At 46.8% G+C, this 16156-nt stretch overlaps 1 protein-coding gene across 4 annotated transcripts in view; it reads left to right on the forward strand.

Annotated features, from left to right (window-relative positions):
• Nucleotides 1–16156, forward strand: part of HECTD4 (HECT domain E3 ubiquitin protein ligase 4) — a 2216728-nt gene that overhangs the window by 859570 nt on the left and 1341002 nt on the right. For all 4 annotated transcript variants that reach the window (XM_078667422.1, XM_078667425.1, XM_078667423.1 and 1 more), the window contains exon 37: nucleotides 11454–11643. In XM_078667422.1, the coding sequence (XP_078523548.1) occupies nucleotides 11454–11643 (190 nt within the window). The remainder of the gene's footprint in view (nucleotides 1–11453; nucleotides 11644–16156) is intronic.

Below are 16156 nucleotides of genomic sequence, written 5' to 3' on the forward strand. Positions count from 1 at the left end.
GAAAGCTTTGCTGCTTATTATGCGTATCTTTACGCTCCGAAAGAATGCCTATCAGCTGCCGTCATAGATCAATTTATTGATGATTTACCACCTAAAGCCATATTGGATGAGGTGCGGGAACAGTTGGAAATACCGCTGATGGATGAGGAGTTTGGTACTGCACTGGGAGAACTCAACCCCGGGAAGGCGCCGGAACCCAATGGTTTCCCCAGTGAAATTATCAAACAATTCTTTCTACAGTTGGCCCCGCATTTTAGAACGATGATGGAAGAGGCGCGGGAGCGTGGCTCGCTCCTCCGGTCTGGCGACATGTGGAGGTGGTGGTATTCCACAAACTGGGCAGGCCCCCGGAGCAACATGCTTCATACCGTCCCATTTCCCTTTTGAACGTGGAGGCTAAGGTTCTGGCCAAGGCTTTGGCCAACCGCCTTCTACCGCACATCTCCACCCTGCTTCACCCAGACCAGGCTGGGTTTATGCCCCAGAGGGCGACCAGGCACAATATCAGGCAGGGGCACGTAGTGGTGGCGGGCAGCGGACAACTGCAGGAGCCAGCTGCTTTGCTATTGGCCGATATGGACAGGGCGTTTGACTCCCTGAGCGGGGTGTACCTTTTTTCCTTGCTGCGGCGGCTCAACTTCGGCCCGCGCATTCTTTCTTACCCGACGCTACTATACACAGACCTGATGGCGTCGGTGCGGGTGGCGGGGCTACTTTCTTTGTCCTTTTCTATTCAGCGGGGTACACGGCAGGGCTGCCCCCTGTCCCCATACCTATTTGCGCTCGCTATAGAGCGGCTGGCCGCCTGGGTGCGCATTGATGCTCAGATCTGGGGATTTGAATGGGCGACGGGCCTGTCTGATTGGAATGCATTGTATGCGGACGATGTCCTTTTTTTTCTCATGGCTATAGATAGGACGGGGACGTGGCTAATGCACATTCTGCAAATTTTTGGGGAAACCTCAGGAATCTATATGAACCCCCGTAAATCAACACTATGGGTTTTAGGGGATCGGCCGTTAGTAGGGGCGTGGGCGTCTTCTATTCAGCTGGCGGCGGGCTGGCTGTAATACCTGGGCGTGTTTCTATCAGATATACCTGCAGTTTCCTGAGAACGCAATCTGGTCCCGGTGTGGGAACGCACTTGGGAAGATCTTAAGTCCTGGTCCTGTATGCTTCTGTCCGTATTGTTGAGCAGCAGCTCATGGGGCTCCATTCCCTACATATGATATTAAATGTGGCGCTGCTGTGGGGATCGCTGCTATCGGTCACGCGGCTGGTGTTTCAGATTTGGAGGCAAGCTCTACGCCGCATGGGGTGGTGCAACATCTTGACCCGTGAGACCCCCCTTTGGGACAACGGGCGTCTGTCTCAGCTAGCTGCCCTTCAGGGTTTCCGAGGTTGTGACGTGAGGGGTATCTCTGTACTCGGAGATGTCATGAGGGGCCAGACACTCACATTTTTTCAAGACCTGCAGAAGGAATACTCGATGCCGCGATCCCAGATTTACTGCTAGCTACAATTTAGGCCTCCCCTAGCCTAGAGGGCCTGGAGTAGCTGCCGGAGTTCAGCCCATTAGAGGCGAAGGTCTTCATAATTGACTGGAAGATCTCTCAAATCTATCAATCCCTGGTCACTCACTGCTCCCCCAGGCTACAGAGGCTTCGGAGGACTTGGGAGGAGGATGTGGGCACCTTGGAGGAGGAGGATTGGACTGGGCCTTGACAGCCCCCGCGGGGGCGGCCATTGCGATGCGCCTTCGCCTAGTGCAGTTCAAGTACCTGCACAGGGTCTACTTTACCAGAGTGCGTTTGTGGAGGGCACGGCTGATCGCCTCCTCGGTGTGCCTTCGCTGTAATTGGGAGGAGGGCACATTTATTCATACGATTTGGAGCTGTCCGTCTCAGGGTCGCTTTTGGAATGGGGTATATTCCTGTCTCTCGGAGGTTCTGGGATGGGCGCTCCCCCGCACGCTGCAGCTGGCCCTACTGCATGTCATGGAGGAGGTTAGAGGTAATATCTATAAGCGACACCTCATGCAGTTGGGCTTTACACTGGCGAAAAGGGATATTGCCAGGGCATGGAGGGCACCTAGGGCCCCATCGGTGGCCGCATGGAAGAATGGGCTGGACTTCTGTATGGGGATAGAACAACCCAGTTTCGTTGCTAGGGGGTGCCCGCCCAAACACTACAAGATTTGGAAAAGGTGGGCAGATTATCTGGGTCTGATGTTGGACCTGCCACCGGTGGAAGAGGTCCACTTGTCGTGATAATATATAAGTTTACTCTTAGATCATGGGGACAGGTTGCGGGAAGGCTCAGAGGGTCTAGCTTTTCCTGTTGTGTTTCTAAGTGGTGGACAGGTTTATGTGGAAATGGCGCGATCAGGGGGGTGGGGGGAGGTGGGAGGAGTTGTTAATATGTGTTTAGATATTGAATGCAAAAGTCAGTCATTATGACTGTATGGTTAAATTGAGCAGTTGTCTCTGGGGTGCAGAGCCCTGCTCTATATGTGCAACTTGACAAATAAAATTTGTTTTCCAAAATAGCTAAAGATTAATTATTACTATACATTAGCAATATCTATGTCCCTAATGGAGATGACCTCTCTTCTGTGATGATGTCAATAAGAAAATAACAGAACTTCCAAGTGACAGCAGTAAAATTCTATGTGGCTTTGACCCTGTCTGCGACACTACATTAGACAGACTTTCAGGATGTACATAGCAAACAAATAAATCACACACCCAAATGCACGCAGTTTGCAGTAAAAAAAACAACCAGATGGACATATGGTGCTATTATAAGCAGGCCAGGAACAAGTTTAATTTTTACTCTCATACCTATAATAATATCTATAATATACTACCTCTTAACCAGCAATAACCTTGTCTCAATGGCTTCAAACCCCACCGTAGAACCGATTGTGATCTATGACCATGTGTGTATCACTTTAGATGGCCCAGAAGCCAAAGAAAAGAAAACAGACCTCCCTACAGAAGTTATGAGGAATGTAATTAAACTAAATGTCAGCGGAATAATATTGAGGCTAATGGTGAAAAACAACAAATCAATGAATATGAAATTGAATAATTGAATACCCTAGAATCACAAATTAACCAACCTGAATTAGACTTGTCCTGCTCTTTGGACTATAACCTCACTCTTAAAAATAAAGGCACTTATATATGCATACAATACATTCCTGAGGGAAAAAGCACACATATAGTACAATAACTTTAAAACAAAAAACCTTTAGAACTGAACAAAGCAGGTAAAGATTTGGCCCTATTACTAAAAGATAGGAAAAATGCGACCTGTATCCATGATATTAAAGATAAAAATGCAACGCTACATTCAGATTCTGATAAAATACTTGCCTCTTTTCACTGACCTTGATCCCAAAAACCGGACTGTAATATTGACATATGCCAAAAATATCTTGATAAATGAATCACACCTAGACTTTCAGACAACATAAATAAGGACTTCTATAAAAAGATTGTTAAAGATGAACTATTAAGAGCCATCAAATCCCCCAAATATAGGAAGACCCTTCGCCCTTGGGCTTCCAAGCAACCTTTAATAAGGTCTGCCAAGATGTGCTACTACCTCATCTTGCAGAGTTGTTTATTTTGAGACGTAAGGAAAAATTGTTGGTACTGCTTCGAAGGCACATATTGTGGTTATCTGCAAGGAAGGCAAAGATCCCTCAAAACACAAAACGTATAGGCCAATCTCACTGTTGAACACAAAATAAATGCAGTAATACTAGCTTTCAGATTGTAAGAAAATTCTGCCCACCCTGATACATCCATCTCAAACTGCCTCCATAAAAAGTAAACTAGCTTTAGACAATATACAACCTTTTAGTCATGCAATCAGAATGGCCAAATTGTTAACCTCCTCCTCCATGGACACGGCTCTGGATGTGGAAAAGGCTTTTGTCAAGGTAGCTTGGGCATTATTAAATGCTGTTTAGGAAAAGCTAAGTTTACTACACAATTCACTTGCAGAGCCAGGTCCTTATATGATAAACTATTGGCCCATATCAAAATAAATGGTTGGATATCAAAAGATTCTATCTTTCACAAGGGGCCACACAATGTTGCCCCTTCCCCCCCTGCATTATTCATTCTTAGTATAGAACCTTTGGTCCACAACTTAAACAACTCTACCATAAAGGACATTCCTTTTCCTTCATGAAGACAAAAACTGGAGGCCTACGCGGGCAATGCCCTAATCACTGTAAGCAATGCTGAAGATGTGTTTCCTGAAATTCTCACATTAATTAATCAGTATTGAAAAGTATCGGGATATTTTCTAAACGGAGAAAATATAGAAATTATCTCTCTAAATGTATTTTGCCTACCCCACATTGCTTGCTAAGCTAATCTGAAATGGCAGCCTTTGTCTAAAATATCTCAGAATTTAAATCAAGGAGCACATTGATGAAACAAGATCTCATATTGAAAATATCCCACTGATCAACATTATAAAATCTAACAGAGGACTAGTCACCCAGATATCACATGGCGGGGATACTTAGACAAAGTTAAAATGCTGATACCCCGCAAGATAAAGGTTTGTCCTTGGAATGCTTCCAGTGAATTAATCGCTCAGTATCTTTCCACAAATCCATAAAAACCTAAACTTCTACATTTATTTGGTAAGATTAAAAAGCTAGAATATCCCTTTGCAAACTAAAAAAGAATACATTATAAAGTGTTTTGGGGCTTCCACATTTTACCAATTATGAAATAACTTTTCTTTCTAGAGAAGCAAACTTGGTAGCTAAATAAGAACTCTATGCTGTCCTTTTGAGGATATTGAGGCTGACCTGGTCAGACCTCTCTCCCTGTTGAGCATACTTTTGCTGAACATCTTCGCAATCATAAAGGATAGAGTAACAGCCATCAAACCTGTCAACAAATGTATAAAAAATAAAATGAAACGGTCTGATATCACCTTCATTTAGTTTCATCCGCGCATCAAAATAGACCAAATTATGAAAAATCCTATTATATTGTGATGGTCAGAGATCTTGGCTCTACTAAAAACAAGGTTTCCTTTGATGTGTTAACAACATTTTTTTATCTTTCCTTATCTGTATTATACAATTTTCTAAACCCTAAAGTTGCGTTCAGAAAAATTGGAGAAACTCATACCTCAGACTGCATTAGGTTCCTTGAATTTATAGCAAATTAGGGTTACATCTCATCTAATACACAAGCTCCTAGACAAGTATATTACCCAAATCAATACATTTATGCAGAGAAAATGGGCTGATTGTTGTACCATTTGCAAAAAGTCTCCTCCCTCATTATATCTGCCTGCTAAAAAAATCTGGAACAGTCCGTTCATGAGGAAGATCTCCACTACCTTACCATTGTAAGTACTGGACGATACATAGATTCTTTTGGTCTTTAGTAAAATTACACAAGCTTGAACCATGTTGACTTGGCCTATTACGACTCAAATCTCTGCCGTCACTGTAACGAATCCCAGGATGACCTAGACCATTTGATATATTTTTGTACTTCACACATCTATTCATACTGGTAAGAATAGGATCTACAATAAATAAAGTTTTCAACACCAACCTTACTTTAAACCCCATATCTTTCACTTTAGGCCAACAATGACTATGAAACCTTACCCACATCCTAGCATTTAGGATTTTTACCCAAGATCTGTTATTTACTTTTGATATGGAAACTATTATCTTAAACTGGTGAAACATCTCCTACCATACATGATGGGCCTGCATTCTCTTTATCAGAAGTGCTGATAATAATATTCATAATAGCAGCAGCTTTACTGCCAATGCCTGTTAACAACTATGGTCTAAGCTAGACATATATATGGCAAAAATCAAACCTCCATGGTTACTGTTCTTTAGAAGCAAACCCTCTTTAAAGCAACCTTTTATGAGTGCATACATCTTGTCCCCCAAATAAATGTATTTTCTTCCTCTCCTTCCCGTCTTTTTATTCATTTTATCTGATAAAGACTTATCATTGCAGATTCTTTACTTATGAATTTTCCAGGTGTCGGAGTGGCGCCGGAAGATTTTTCATGAGCAGTACCCCTGCACGCCAGTAGGTAGCGTCATTTGGCACTAATTGTCATTTGCACTGGCAGTGACGTCCGCGGCACCTATTTAGACATCTCCTGGACATGCTGATGTCAGTTCATTTCTTTCCATGCCAGCCAGCGCTGATCCGGAGAAGCGCTACCACCCCCCCTCGCCCCCGTCACTGTTTGACTGGGAATTTTTTACCTTTTTGTCCACTCTTTATGATGTTTTTTCCTCTTGATGTGGCACAAAGATCTCTGGTAATCCGGCTTCAAGTCCTTCAGAGCCTGTCATCGACTGATGTCAATGACAGATCCGCTACTACAACCCTAAGTCGTGCTCTGATTGCCGCACCATGAATCCTAAGGTCTCGCAGAAGCTGTCCCTCAAACACATGGCAGCTCGGCAGGCGACGCTGTAACACTCGATGTCGTGGTCAACGAAAGGTCCCGGGAGTGGTTGCAGAGCTACTGATCTCATTCCACTCCAAATCCTTGGGATATTCGGGTAAATCTCAACACGAGAACTCAACGTCATAGAGGTCTTCGACTTCTCATCTGACAAGGAAGCATAATAATTCAAGGCCTGGCTCCGCGGTAGAGCCTGGGCCGACTCTGCGCCTCCCCAACATTCTGGGAGCTGGAGCGATCCCCATCCAACCAAATGTTTTAGGAGCTATGTGCCTCATATTTGGGTCGGCCAACCCTGCCGGCACATCTGGTTCTGTTCCGGCGGCTTAGTCTCCAGTTGGGCCCCAATGATCTGTGCCTGGATCCGGACCGGCACTGGTCGTACCATCTCGACCTCCCCTGACACTGGTCTCTAGGCCGATGCTCCCAGCGCCCACCGGCGGTGCCATCCCCATTCAGATCCCTTACTCCATTACGGAGCCAGAGGGGCATCGCCTGATGCCGTATCCGGCGTCGACAGAAGCCTTGCCTCCTAGATCAGAGCCTGAGCCCTATTCCCTGGAGTTAGGACTCAATGAGGAATGGGAGGAGTTGCTGGACCCTGACTAATACCAGCCATATGAAGGAAACCCTAACATGGGCTGGTGTGAGAAACAGGATCAAGCCAGCGGACTTGATACTTCTCCAGATACCTGTGTGCTCCCCTACCGTGGCTACGGCGGAGGGAGGTTCTTATGCTTTGGTTGTGCTGAGGGCGGCTGAGGTCCTCGACCGTCATTTATCCTCGGTCGCAGTCAAGACTAACGTCTTGTCTGAGGTGCTGCAACCAGGGTTCATCCCCTCAGAACCGCTACCCCCATTCAGTGACGCCCTCACTGATGATTTTTGGGGGACCTGGACTACACCCCACACAGGGGCCCCTGTGAATTGGAGGATCGCCAAACTCCCTGACCCAGGGGACACAAACTTCCTCACCCTTCCTCACACCTTCTGCCCTCTGGGGCTCACTATCAACATTCCGAAGTCACACCTGACTCCATCTCAGAGGATCCCTTTCATTTAGCTAATCTGGACAGTGTAGTTTCGGGCTTATCCTCCAGAGTGGTGAGTTCAGAAAATTCAGGCTATGAGACCGATGTTTCAAACTCTATCCTGTATTTTAATGTGGAAAACTCTGAGGCTGTTTGGACTCATGGCCTCCTGCATCGTATAGTAACTCATACCTGATGGCATATTAGAGGGACGGTATTCAACTGGTTTGAGTCCTTCCTGTCCGAGCGCCAACAATTGATCTGAGTCCCTCCTTTTTCAGCGGCTGTCCCTCCATTGGCAGTAGGTGTGCCACAGGGGTCGGTACTGAGTCCCACCCTTTTTAATATCTTTCTATCCCCCCTGGCTGAACTGGTGGAGCCCTATGGTGCCAGGATTATGTCCTAGGCTGATGACACGCAGCTTCTCTTCACCTGTGACAAGAACACTGAGTTTGCCGGCGATTCCATCAAGAGCTGCCTTGAGGCCGTTTTCTCCTGGTTTCAGTGTAACCAGCTTAAATGTAACTCCGATAAATCTGAAATTATTTTTTTCGGCTGTGCCCCTGACACTCATTAGAAATCCTGGTGGCCTGTGGATATGCATCCCCCGTCTTCACCCACCCTGGTTGCTAAGAATCTGGGTGTCAAAATTGACAATGGATTAACTTTTAAGCCCCAGATTCTCAGTCTAGTTGGCCAATGTTTTGCCCTGCTGCGTACGCTCAGGAAATTTCTTCCTTTTCTCTCCCTTTTTCACAGGAGAATCACAGTCCAGGCACTGATCGGCTCTAGGCTCGACTATGCCAATGTACTCTATCTAGGGCTCCCAGAGTACCTTCTAGCTCGCCTGCAAACTGTTCAGAATTCTGCTGCCAGGGCCATTTTTGGCCTTAGTCGTAGGACTCACACCTCAGCCCTTCTTGACTCGCTCCACTGGCTCCCAGTGAGGAAGCGTATACTCTCCAAGACTCTAACCGTGGCCTTTAAATCCTTGCATGGTATTGGTGCTGTCTATCTAAGGAAACGTGTCAAATTCTATTTCCCATCCAGATCTCTACGCTCTGCCACACAAGCTCTGGCCTTAGTTCCTGCTACTAAGCGTTTCCGGATTGGGGGCCGCTCCTACAGACTACTGGCACTTCAGCTTTGGAATAAGCTTCCCCTCTCTCTTAGGAAATTAGACAATCTGCTGTCCTTTAGGAAGGGTTTGAAGACCTGGCTTTTTGGTCTTTAGTCTGTCTGTGTTTTCCGGTCTCCTCTACAGATCTACATAGCGCCGGGACACTCTGCCCGAGTAGCCGCGCGCTCTATAAGACACCCAATAACGTAACATAACATAACATGTGGCCTCTGCAGTAGAACCTGAAGTTTCAATGGTCACAGCATCAGGGGAACCTTTCCGAAATGGTCCAGATCTCAAAGGGTACTGTGAAAGATCTGCAGAGGTGGCTCACGAACCGCGATCGGGTCACAGGTTGACCCCTTTCCCATCCCCAACCAGATCTCACAGTAGTGACTGATGCGTCACTCCTGGGATGGGTCGGCCATCTGGCAGAGGTGGCGGTCAGAGGACTCTGGTCCCAGCGGAATCTGGACTCCACATCAACCTGCTGGAACTTTGTGCAATCCCACTGGCATTGAAAGCCTGGTTAAACATCTGGCAGGCTCTCTAAACGCCAGAGTGGACAAACTCAGTTGTCGATACCTAGCGACTCACGAGTGGCATCTCCAACCGGAGGTGGTGCAAGATCTCTTTCAACAGTGGGGAGAAGCTTGGTTAGATCTGTTTACCTCTGCCGAGAATGTGCAGTGTGAACACTTTTGCGCATTGGAGTTTCCAAGGCGGCTCCCTATGAGATGTTTTTTATCTCAAGTGGAGCATAGGCCTCTTATTCGCCTTTCCGCCCATATCACTACTTCCCAGAGTTTTCAAGAAAATCAAGAACGATTGGGCCCAAGACATCCTTGCTAATCCGGATTGGGCACGGACTGTCTGGTATTCTGAGCTACTGAGCATGGCCATCAATCCGGCTGCCCCTTTGGGAAGATCTTCTGTTGCAGCAGCAGAGGAGGGTCCTTCACCCAAACCTGTCCAGTCTCGGCCTTCTTGCATGGTGATTAAGTGGTGCCATTTGGCAGTCAGGCGTCCCTCCACCAAGACGGTATACACCTGTCTGTAAAAAGTTGTGGCATGGCATGCAGAAAAAGACATTAATCCCATTTCTGCCCCCCTTATTGAGGTTTTTCACTTCAGTCTTTCCCTTGCCTAGCAAGGCTCTTCTTTCGGCACTCTTAAGGGATATCTGTCTGCTCTTTCTGTCTTTGAGGCTGCCTGACCAATTCTCTCTGTTCAAGTCCCCTATTGTACATAGGTTTCAAAAGTCTTATTCATCTCATCCCTCCTTCACCCGTTATCATGCCTCAGTGGGACCTTAATCTGGTGTTAACTTTCTTGATGCGTGCTCCTTTCGAGCCTCTCCATAATTTTTCCCTCAGGCTTCTGATGATTAAAACAACCTTCCTTGTAGCTATTACATCTGCTCATAGAGAAAGCACGCTGCAGGCCTTGTCATCTACGCCGTCTTACTTATCAGTCTATCCGGACAAACTGGTGCTTCTCACAAGAGCCTTCTTTCCTACTGAAAGTGGTTACCCAATTCCACATAAGCCAACCCATCACTCTGCCTACCTTATGCTTCTCCTCATCCCTCTAAAGAAGCAGAGCCGCCGTCTGGACCCAAAAGGAGCATTGTCATTCTACCTTGACAGCACACGAGAGATCCAGGAGGATGACCAACTCTTTGTGGGGTATGTTGGTGTGAAGAAAGGCCAGGCTTTGTGGAAGTGGACCATCTTCAGATGGGTCATGAAATCTGCCACGTATTGGCCAAGAAGTAACCTCCTAAAGGTTTGAGAGCTCATTCCACCAGAGCTAAAGCTGCGACCCCTGCGTTAATTAGTAGCGTTCCAGTTCTGAAAATCTGCCAGGCAGCTACATGGACTTCCGTGCACATGTTCACCAAACATTACTGTCTGGACAGTCAGGTCTGTAGGGTTGAGCACTTTGCCCGCTCAGTCCTGCAGGACTTCCTTGTTTGAAATTGGTAGTTAGGATGGTATTGCTTGGGTATCTATTCAAAGGTAAGGAATCTGTGGCTAGAAGTCTCCATCAGATGAAGAAGTTACTTACCTTCGGTAATGCCTCATCTGGTAGAGACTATACCTAGCTGCAGATTCCTTATGACCTACCCATACGTCCTGCTCTGCGAACAAATTTCTAGGGACAGAGTTGTTCCCTTTCAGGGCCATAATTTTCCACATCAGTGGTCAGTGTTTTTCATGGCTCTGCGCTTCTGTTGTGGAAAGTCATGAAAAGAAACTGATGTCAGCGTGCCTAGGTGGCGCATGTATAGATGCTGCGTACGTTTCCAGTGCAGACGATGCACCCAGAGCCGAACAACACAACCTACCAGCATGCAAGGATACTGCTCACAAATAATGTACCGGATCCGGTCTGACACTTTGCAAATTCAAAGGTAAGGGATCTGTGGCTAGATATAGTCTCTACCAGATAAGGTGTTACAAAAGGTAAGGAACTTGTTTGTTATCATCTTTTTAATTTCGCACCTTAACCCTTGCTTATTACTATGAGGCACTCAAACCCAATCTCTTTATAAGTCAGATAGGGAATGTATCTGTAACTGATACTTAATCTATGCAGTGCAACGTGTCTTAATGACTTATCACCCATGTATTTATACGCTTAACCATGTACTGTAGTTTCGATGTTTATTGTGTCTCCAATAAAATCTTTTGAATTGATACAACTTTGATAACAAGTTGGTTCTGTTACGTAGCCATTAAAGTGTGTTAATTTCGTTGTTGTTTTTTACTAACATCATTATCATTATCATTCTTTCTTCTTGGCTAAAGGGTGTCAGACCGTTTTATCTCCAACTGCTTCTGAACCTGATACAGCTTTATCTAAATCAAGTCCAAAAAATTCCCTAAAAGGTGACAAAGATTTAGGAGAAGAAAGCGAGGCAGTGGATGGAAAACTCTCAATTTTTATACATAAGCGAGAAGATCAGTCATCCCACGAGGTTCTGCAACCTTTGCTAAGGTAATGGTCAAAATGTATGTTGGCAGTATCATCATTGTGGTTTGTGCTCAGCAAAGTAAACCTTTACAGTGTCTGCTCCTCAGACATGTTTTTTATGTTTCTTTTTTCTATTCTTTAAACTTATGTGCTCAAGATGCAACCTTATTATTTACAACAAGGGGTGGTGATGGACAGAGTCTCTGAATTAAGCAGAGTACTCTCACCCAGTCAAAAGATCAGGGCTAGATCCAACACCTTTTTTTAGCTCATTGCACCATCCCAGTTTCAGAACCTGGCTGTATGCAAATTAGTCTGTCCCTGGCCCAGTGCATCATGGGAACAGGGCAGACCAGACTACAAAAGCCAATTCTTACACTGGGAAGGAAACAAGCTTCCGGGGACCGGTTTCTGGCATTACAGCCGTCTTCGGCCCGGCTTGCTTGAATCCTGATGGTGCAATGAGCAAGGGACTCACATCTGAGTATACCCTTCCACGCTTAGGGTGGACAAAATTATTTACAACAAGGGGTGGTGATGGACAGAGTCTCTGAATTAAGCAGAGTACTCTCACCCAGTCAAAAGATCAGGGCTAGATCCAACACCGTTTTTTAGCTCATTGCACCATCCCAGTTTCAGAACCTGGCTGTATGCAAATTAGTCTGTCCCTGGCCCAGTGCATCATGGGAACAGGGCAGACCAGACTACAAAAGCCAATTCTTACACTGGGAAGGAAACAAGCTTCTGGGGACCGGTTTCTGGCATTACAGCCGTATTCGGCCCGGCTTGCTTGAATCCTGACGGTGCAATGAGCAAGGGACTCACATCTGAGTATACCCTTCCACGCTTAGGGTGGACAAAATTATTTACAACAAGGGGTGGTGATGGACAGAGTCTCTGAATTAAGCAGAGTACTCTCACCCAGTCAAAAGATCAGGGCTAGATCCAACACCGATGCAACCTTGTTCATGTTTTTGTGTTTATTATCATTAGTTAAGAGCATCTTAGTAAATTGAATTTTTTCCATATTTAAAATTTGTATAGGTAAATACATAAATCATATTTCTCTAATACCTTATGATTGTGTAAACCTTAATATGCACTTTATGATTAATGGCTTTGATATAATGTGTGAATATATATATATATATATATATATATATATATACATACATACATACATATATATACAAGGCTCTGTTGGGAGCAGAAACGTTATGGCAGCACAGCAAATAAACAAGTAAATCCATTGGAACTTTGGGTCCGTTGCTTTGGATAAGGTTAATGCGGAGTGAAGTAATATATATATGTATATATATGTGTGTGTATGATATTTGTATATATAATGTAATATAATGATATAATGTAATATAATGATATAAAGCCTTGGAAGAAACTGTAAGGTTATTAAAGGGAGAAATGTATCAATACTTAGTAAATAAAGCTCATTAGTGGAAATAGTGTATATTTACTAATATTGTCCATAGGGATTTTTTACTTCTAGTTTTTTATATTTCTCAGTTTTCACCCTTGTCACAAAGTTTGTCAGCATATCGTCATCCCTGTGATTTCTTTTCTGCCTATTGCAAGATGATTCTAAGCAAGTTATTTTTAATGGAACCCAGCCAATCTGGAAAAAAATGTATGCAGATATGTTTCTCTCCAAAGGTTTTTGTATGCATAATGGTATTCCAGAGGAGTAGAACACTGTTTTACTGCAAAGTATATCTCGGTTAGCTTTTTTTATTTTAAATAATGGAATACCCTACATAAATGAATGCAAAAGTCATGATCATCACACAGATGTGGCAAAGTAGTACCTCTATTGACTTTGGAAGTGCTTGTTTTAGAAGTCATGTTGGCTTCTGTCCTGTCTAGTTAAAAGGACGAGTTTTGTCCCAATGCTACAGTATCAAAAAGGGCACTTTTGCCAGTAACTCTCCTTTGGCCTCACAGCTGCTATGGAATAATTCCCCAGCCATTGTTTTTCAGGACAAATGTTATCTGTCTTGTTTTCAGGGGTTAAAAACCTGGACTAGTTAATCAAGCAGTAGAATGTTCATGATATTTTCCTTTTACTCCTGGGTGTGTGTGAATTAACATACTGGTAATAGGCTGTGACTGGAATCTTGCAGCGGGTTTAGGCTGCAGCTGCTCGGGCTTCATAAACTATAAAGTACCCTTTTTGGGACATGTGCCAAGGGTCTTTTCAAATGGCATGCATCTTAATAGAGGCTTAAAAAATTCCCTGGTAGGACAAACTTTAAACCATTTGAGTAATTGAGTATCATTTGGTGTTTCAGTGGTAATATATGTTAATTGTAATCTACATGCCCGTCTTTTAATCTTGTTTTTTGTTATATCTTCATTGACTATCACCATGTTTTAATTTTACTTTTCTGCACGTTTGTATGTCTGACCCTAGAGTTGAAACAATAAATACATTATTGATTAGTCGCAAAAAAGAGTATTGGTGTTAGTAATTTTTATCTCCATCACCTTTAAGAATTTGAGTATTGAGGGTTACAATTTGGTTGCTGAATCTGAAAGAGACACGTTAGTATTAGATTCCTTACCTTAGAATATCCCAAGGCGTCAGACTGGATCTGGAAATTTTTGCGTAGCAGTACCCTTGCGCGTCGGTAGGCGTCGTCTGCGGCTCCGCGTCCGTCGTCGGCGTCGTGGGCGCCGTGATGACGTCGTCGGAGTACTTAGACGCCGCCTCCGCGTGCTGACGTCAGTTCTTCTTTTTTCCGCGCCAGCAAGCGCAGATCTGGAAAAAGCAGTAACCCTAGTCACTTTTTGACTAACTTTTTAAACCTTTTTGATTGCTATTTCGAGTCTCTCGACTCCGACACAGTGCCTTTAGGGATGCCCGGCTTCAAGCATTGTGACGATTGCGACCGGCTGATGTCGGTCACGGATCCTCACCGCGTCTGTTTGTCGTGTTTGGGCGTCGACCACGACGACAAGGCCTGCTCCGACTGCCGGGTCCTCTCTTCGAAAGCCAGGCGGGAGCGGTCCCGTAGGCGCCTCGAACTCCGGCAGTCGGCCCCGCGCCGTGAGAGGTCCCGATCCCATGGGAGGTCGAGGGACAGGTCGCGGGCTCGGAGCCACCACAGCTCCGAAAGTAGGCCGCACTCCTCCGGGTCGAAGTCGTCGTCAGGTAGGAGGCACAAGAAGTCCAAGCGGCGTCATCGCTCCTCGGACTCCCCCCGACGCTCGCGCGATGCGGCCGGGGGTTCGGGTGACACCGCCCTCGCGGCTCCGTCGGAGTCGCGGGCGCCGCGTGCAGCTCCACACCCTCCGGTCCCTGGGCTGAACGCGTCGCCGGAGATCGAGCGCTTCCTCATGGCCATGAGGAAACTCTCTCCTCCGACGGGCTCCGCGGCGCCTTCGGGCCCAGCGGACCCGTCTGGGTGCCCTAGCGGGTCGGCGGCTCCAGCCCCGACGCCGTCGGATGCTTCGGCCGCCGACGCCTTCGGGCCCGGCGCCGCAGGTCCCCGTTATCCCGACGCCGCCGGTGCCTTCGGGCCCGGCGCCGAGGGGTCCAGTTGTTCCGACGCCGCCGACGCCTTCGGGCCCGGCGCCGCAGGATGCCGCTGGTCCTCCTTCGGGATCTGGTTCGTTGCCGGTGGATCTGACGGCCTCCCCGGTGTCGGACCCTCAGGTGTCACCTCCGGCGCCGGCCTCAGGCGGCGCCGTCCCCGGTTCCACCTTCGTTCCTGTTCCGGCGTCGGGACGGCCCAGATGGGCGCCGCTCCAGACGCCGGTTGGAGAGTTCCATCTCTACGAACAGGCCCCATTAGATGAGAACTCTGAATTTCAGGAGATGGGTGATGAAGAAGACTGGGAGGGGTCTGAGGACCCTCTGACCAGAGAGTGTCAGTCTCATGAGGACTGGGCAGGAGACCTTGGGGAGGCCAGTGGCCTGGACACCTCTCCAGACACTGGTTTTGTCTCCCCTCCTTCCGTGGCATCGGAGGAGGGGGCAACTTATAGTGTGGTGCTGATGAGGGCTGCCAAGGCCTTGGGCCTTGAGCTCCCCGTCGCGGCCGTGAGGACTAACCTCCTCACTGAGGTCCTTAAACCGCAGTCAAGCTCGGCCGAGCCTCTGCTGTCCTTTAATGAGGCCTTGACCGACGTTCTGCTGGGCACTTGGTCCAAGCCCGCTACGGGTTCGCCCGTAGATAGGAACGTGGCCAGACGCCACCGCCCAGCCCCGGGCGACCCATGTTTCCTGTCCTCCCACCCTACCCCCGAGAGCCTGGTCATCCAGGCCTCCAATTCCCAGACCGCATTCCCGTCCGCCCCCCCGGACCGGGAATCCAAGAGGTATGACCAGTATGGGAAGAAGATCTCATCACTTAGCCTCGGCCTGCGGTCTTCTAACACCGCCTGCCTCTTGGGACGTTACACCCACTCTGTGTGGGATAAGGTCGCGGAAGTGCTGCAAGAGTGTCCGTTGGATGTACGGGCTAAACTCGGCCAAGCCCTTGTGGAGGGCCGGGATGCAGCCAAGTATTCCATCCGGTCT

Source organism: Lissotriton helveticus, chromosome 11 (assembly GCF_964261635.1).
Source record: "Lissotriton helveticus chromosome 11, aLisHel1.1, whole genome shotgun sequence".
NCBI classification, from domain to species: Eukaryota; Metazoa; Chordata; class Amphibia; order Caudata; family Salamandridae; genus Lissotriton; species Lissotriton helveticus.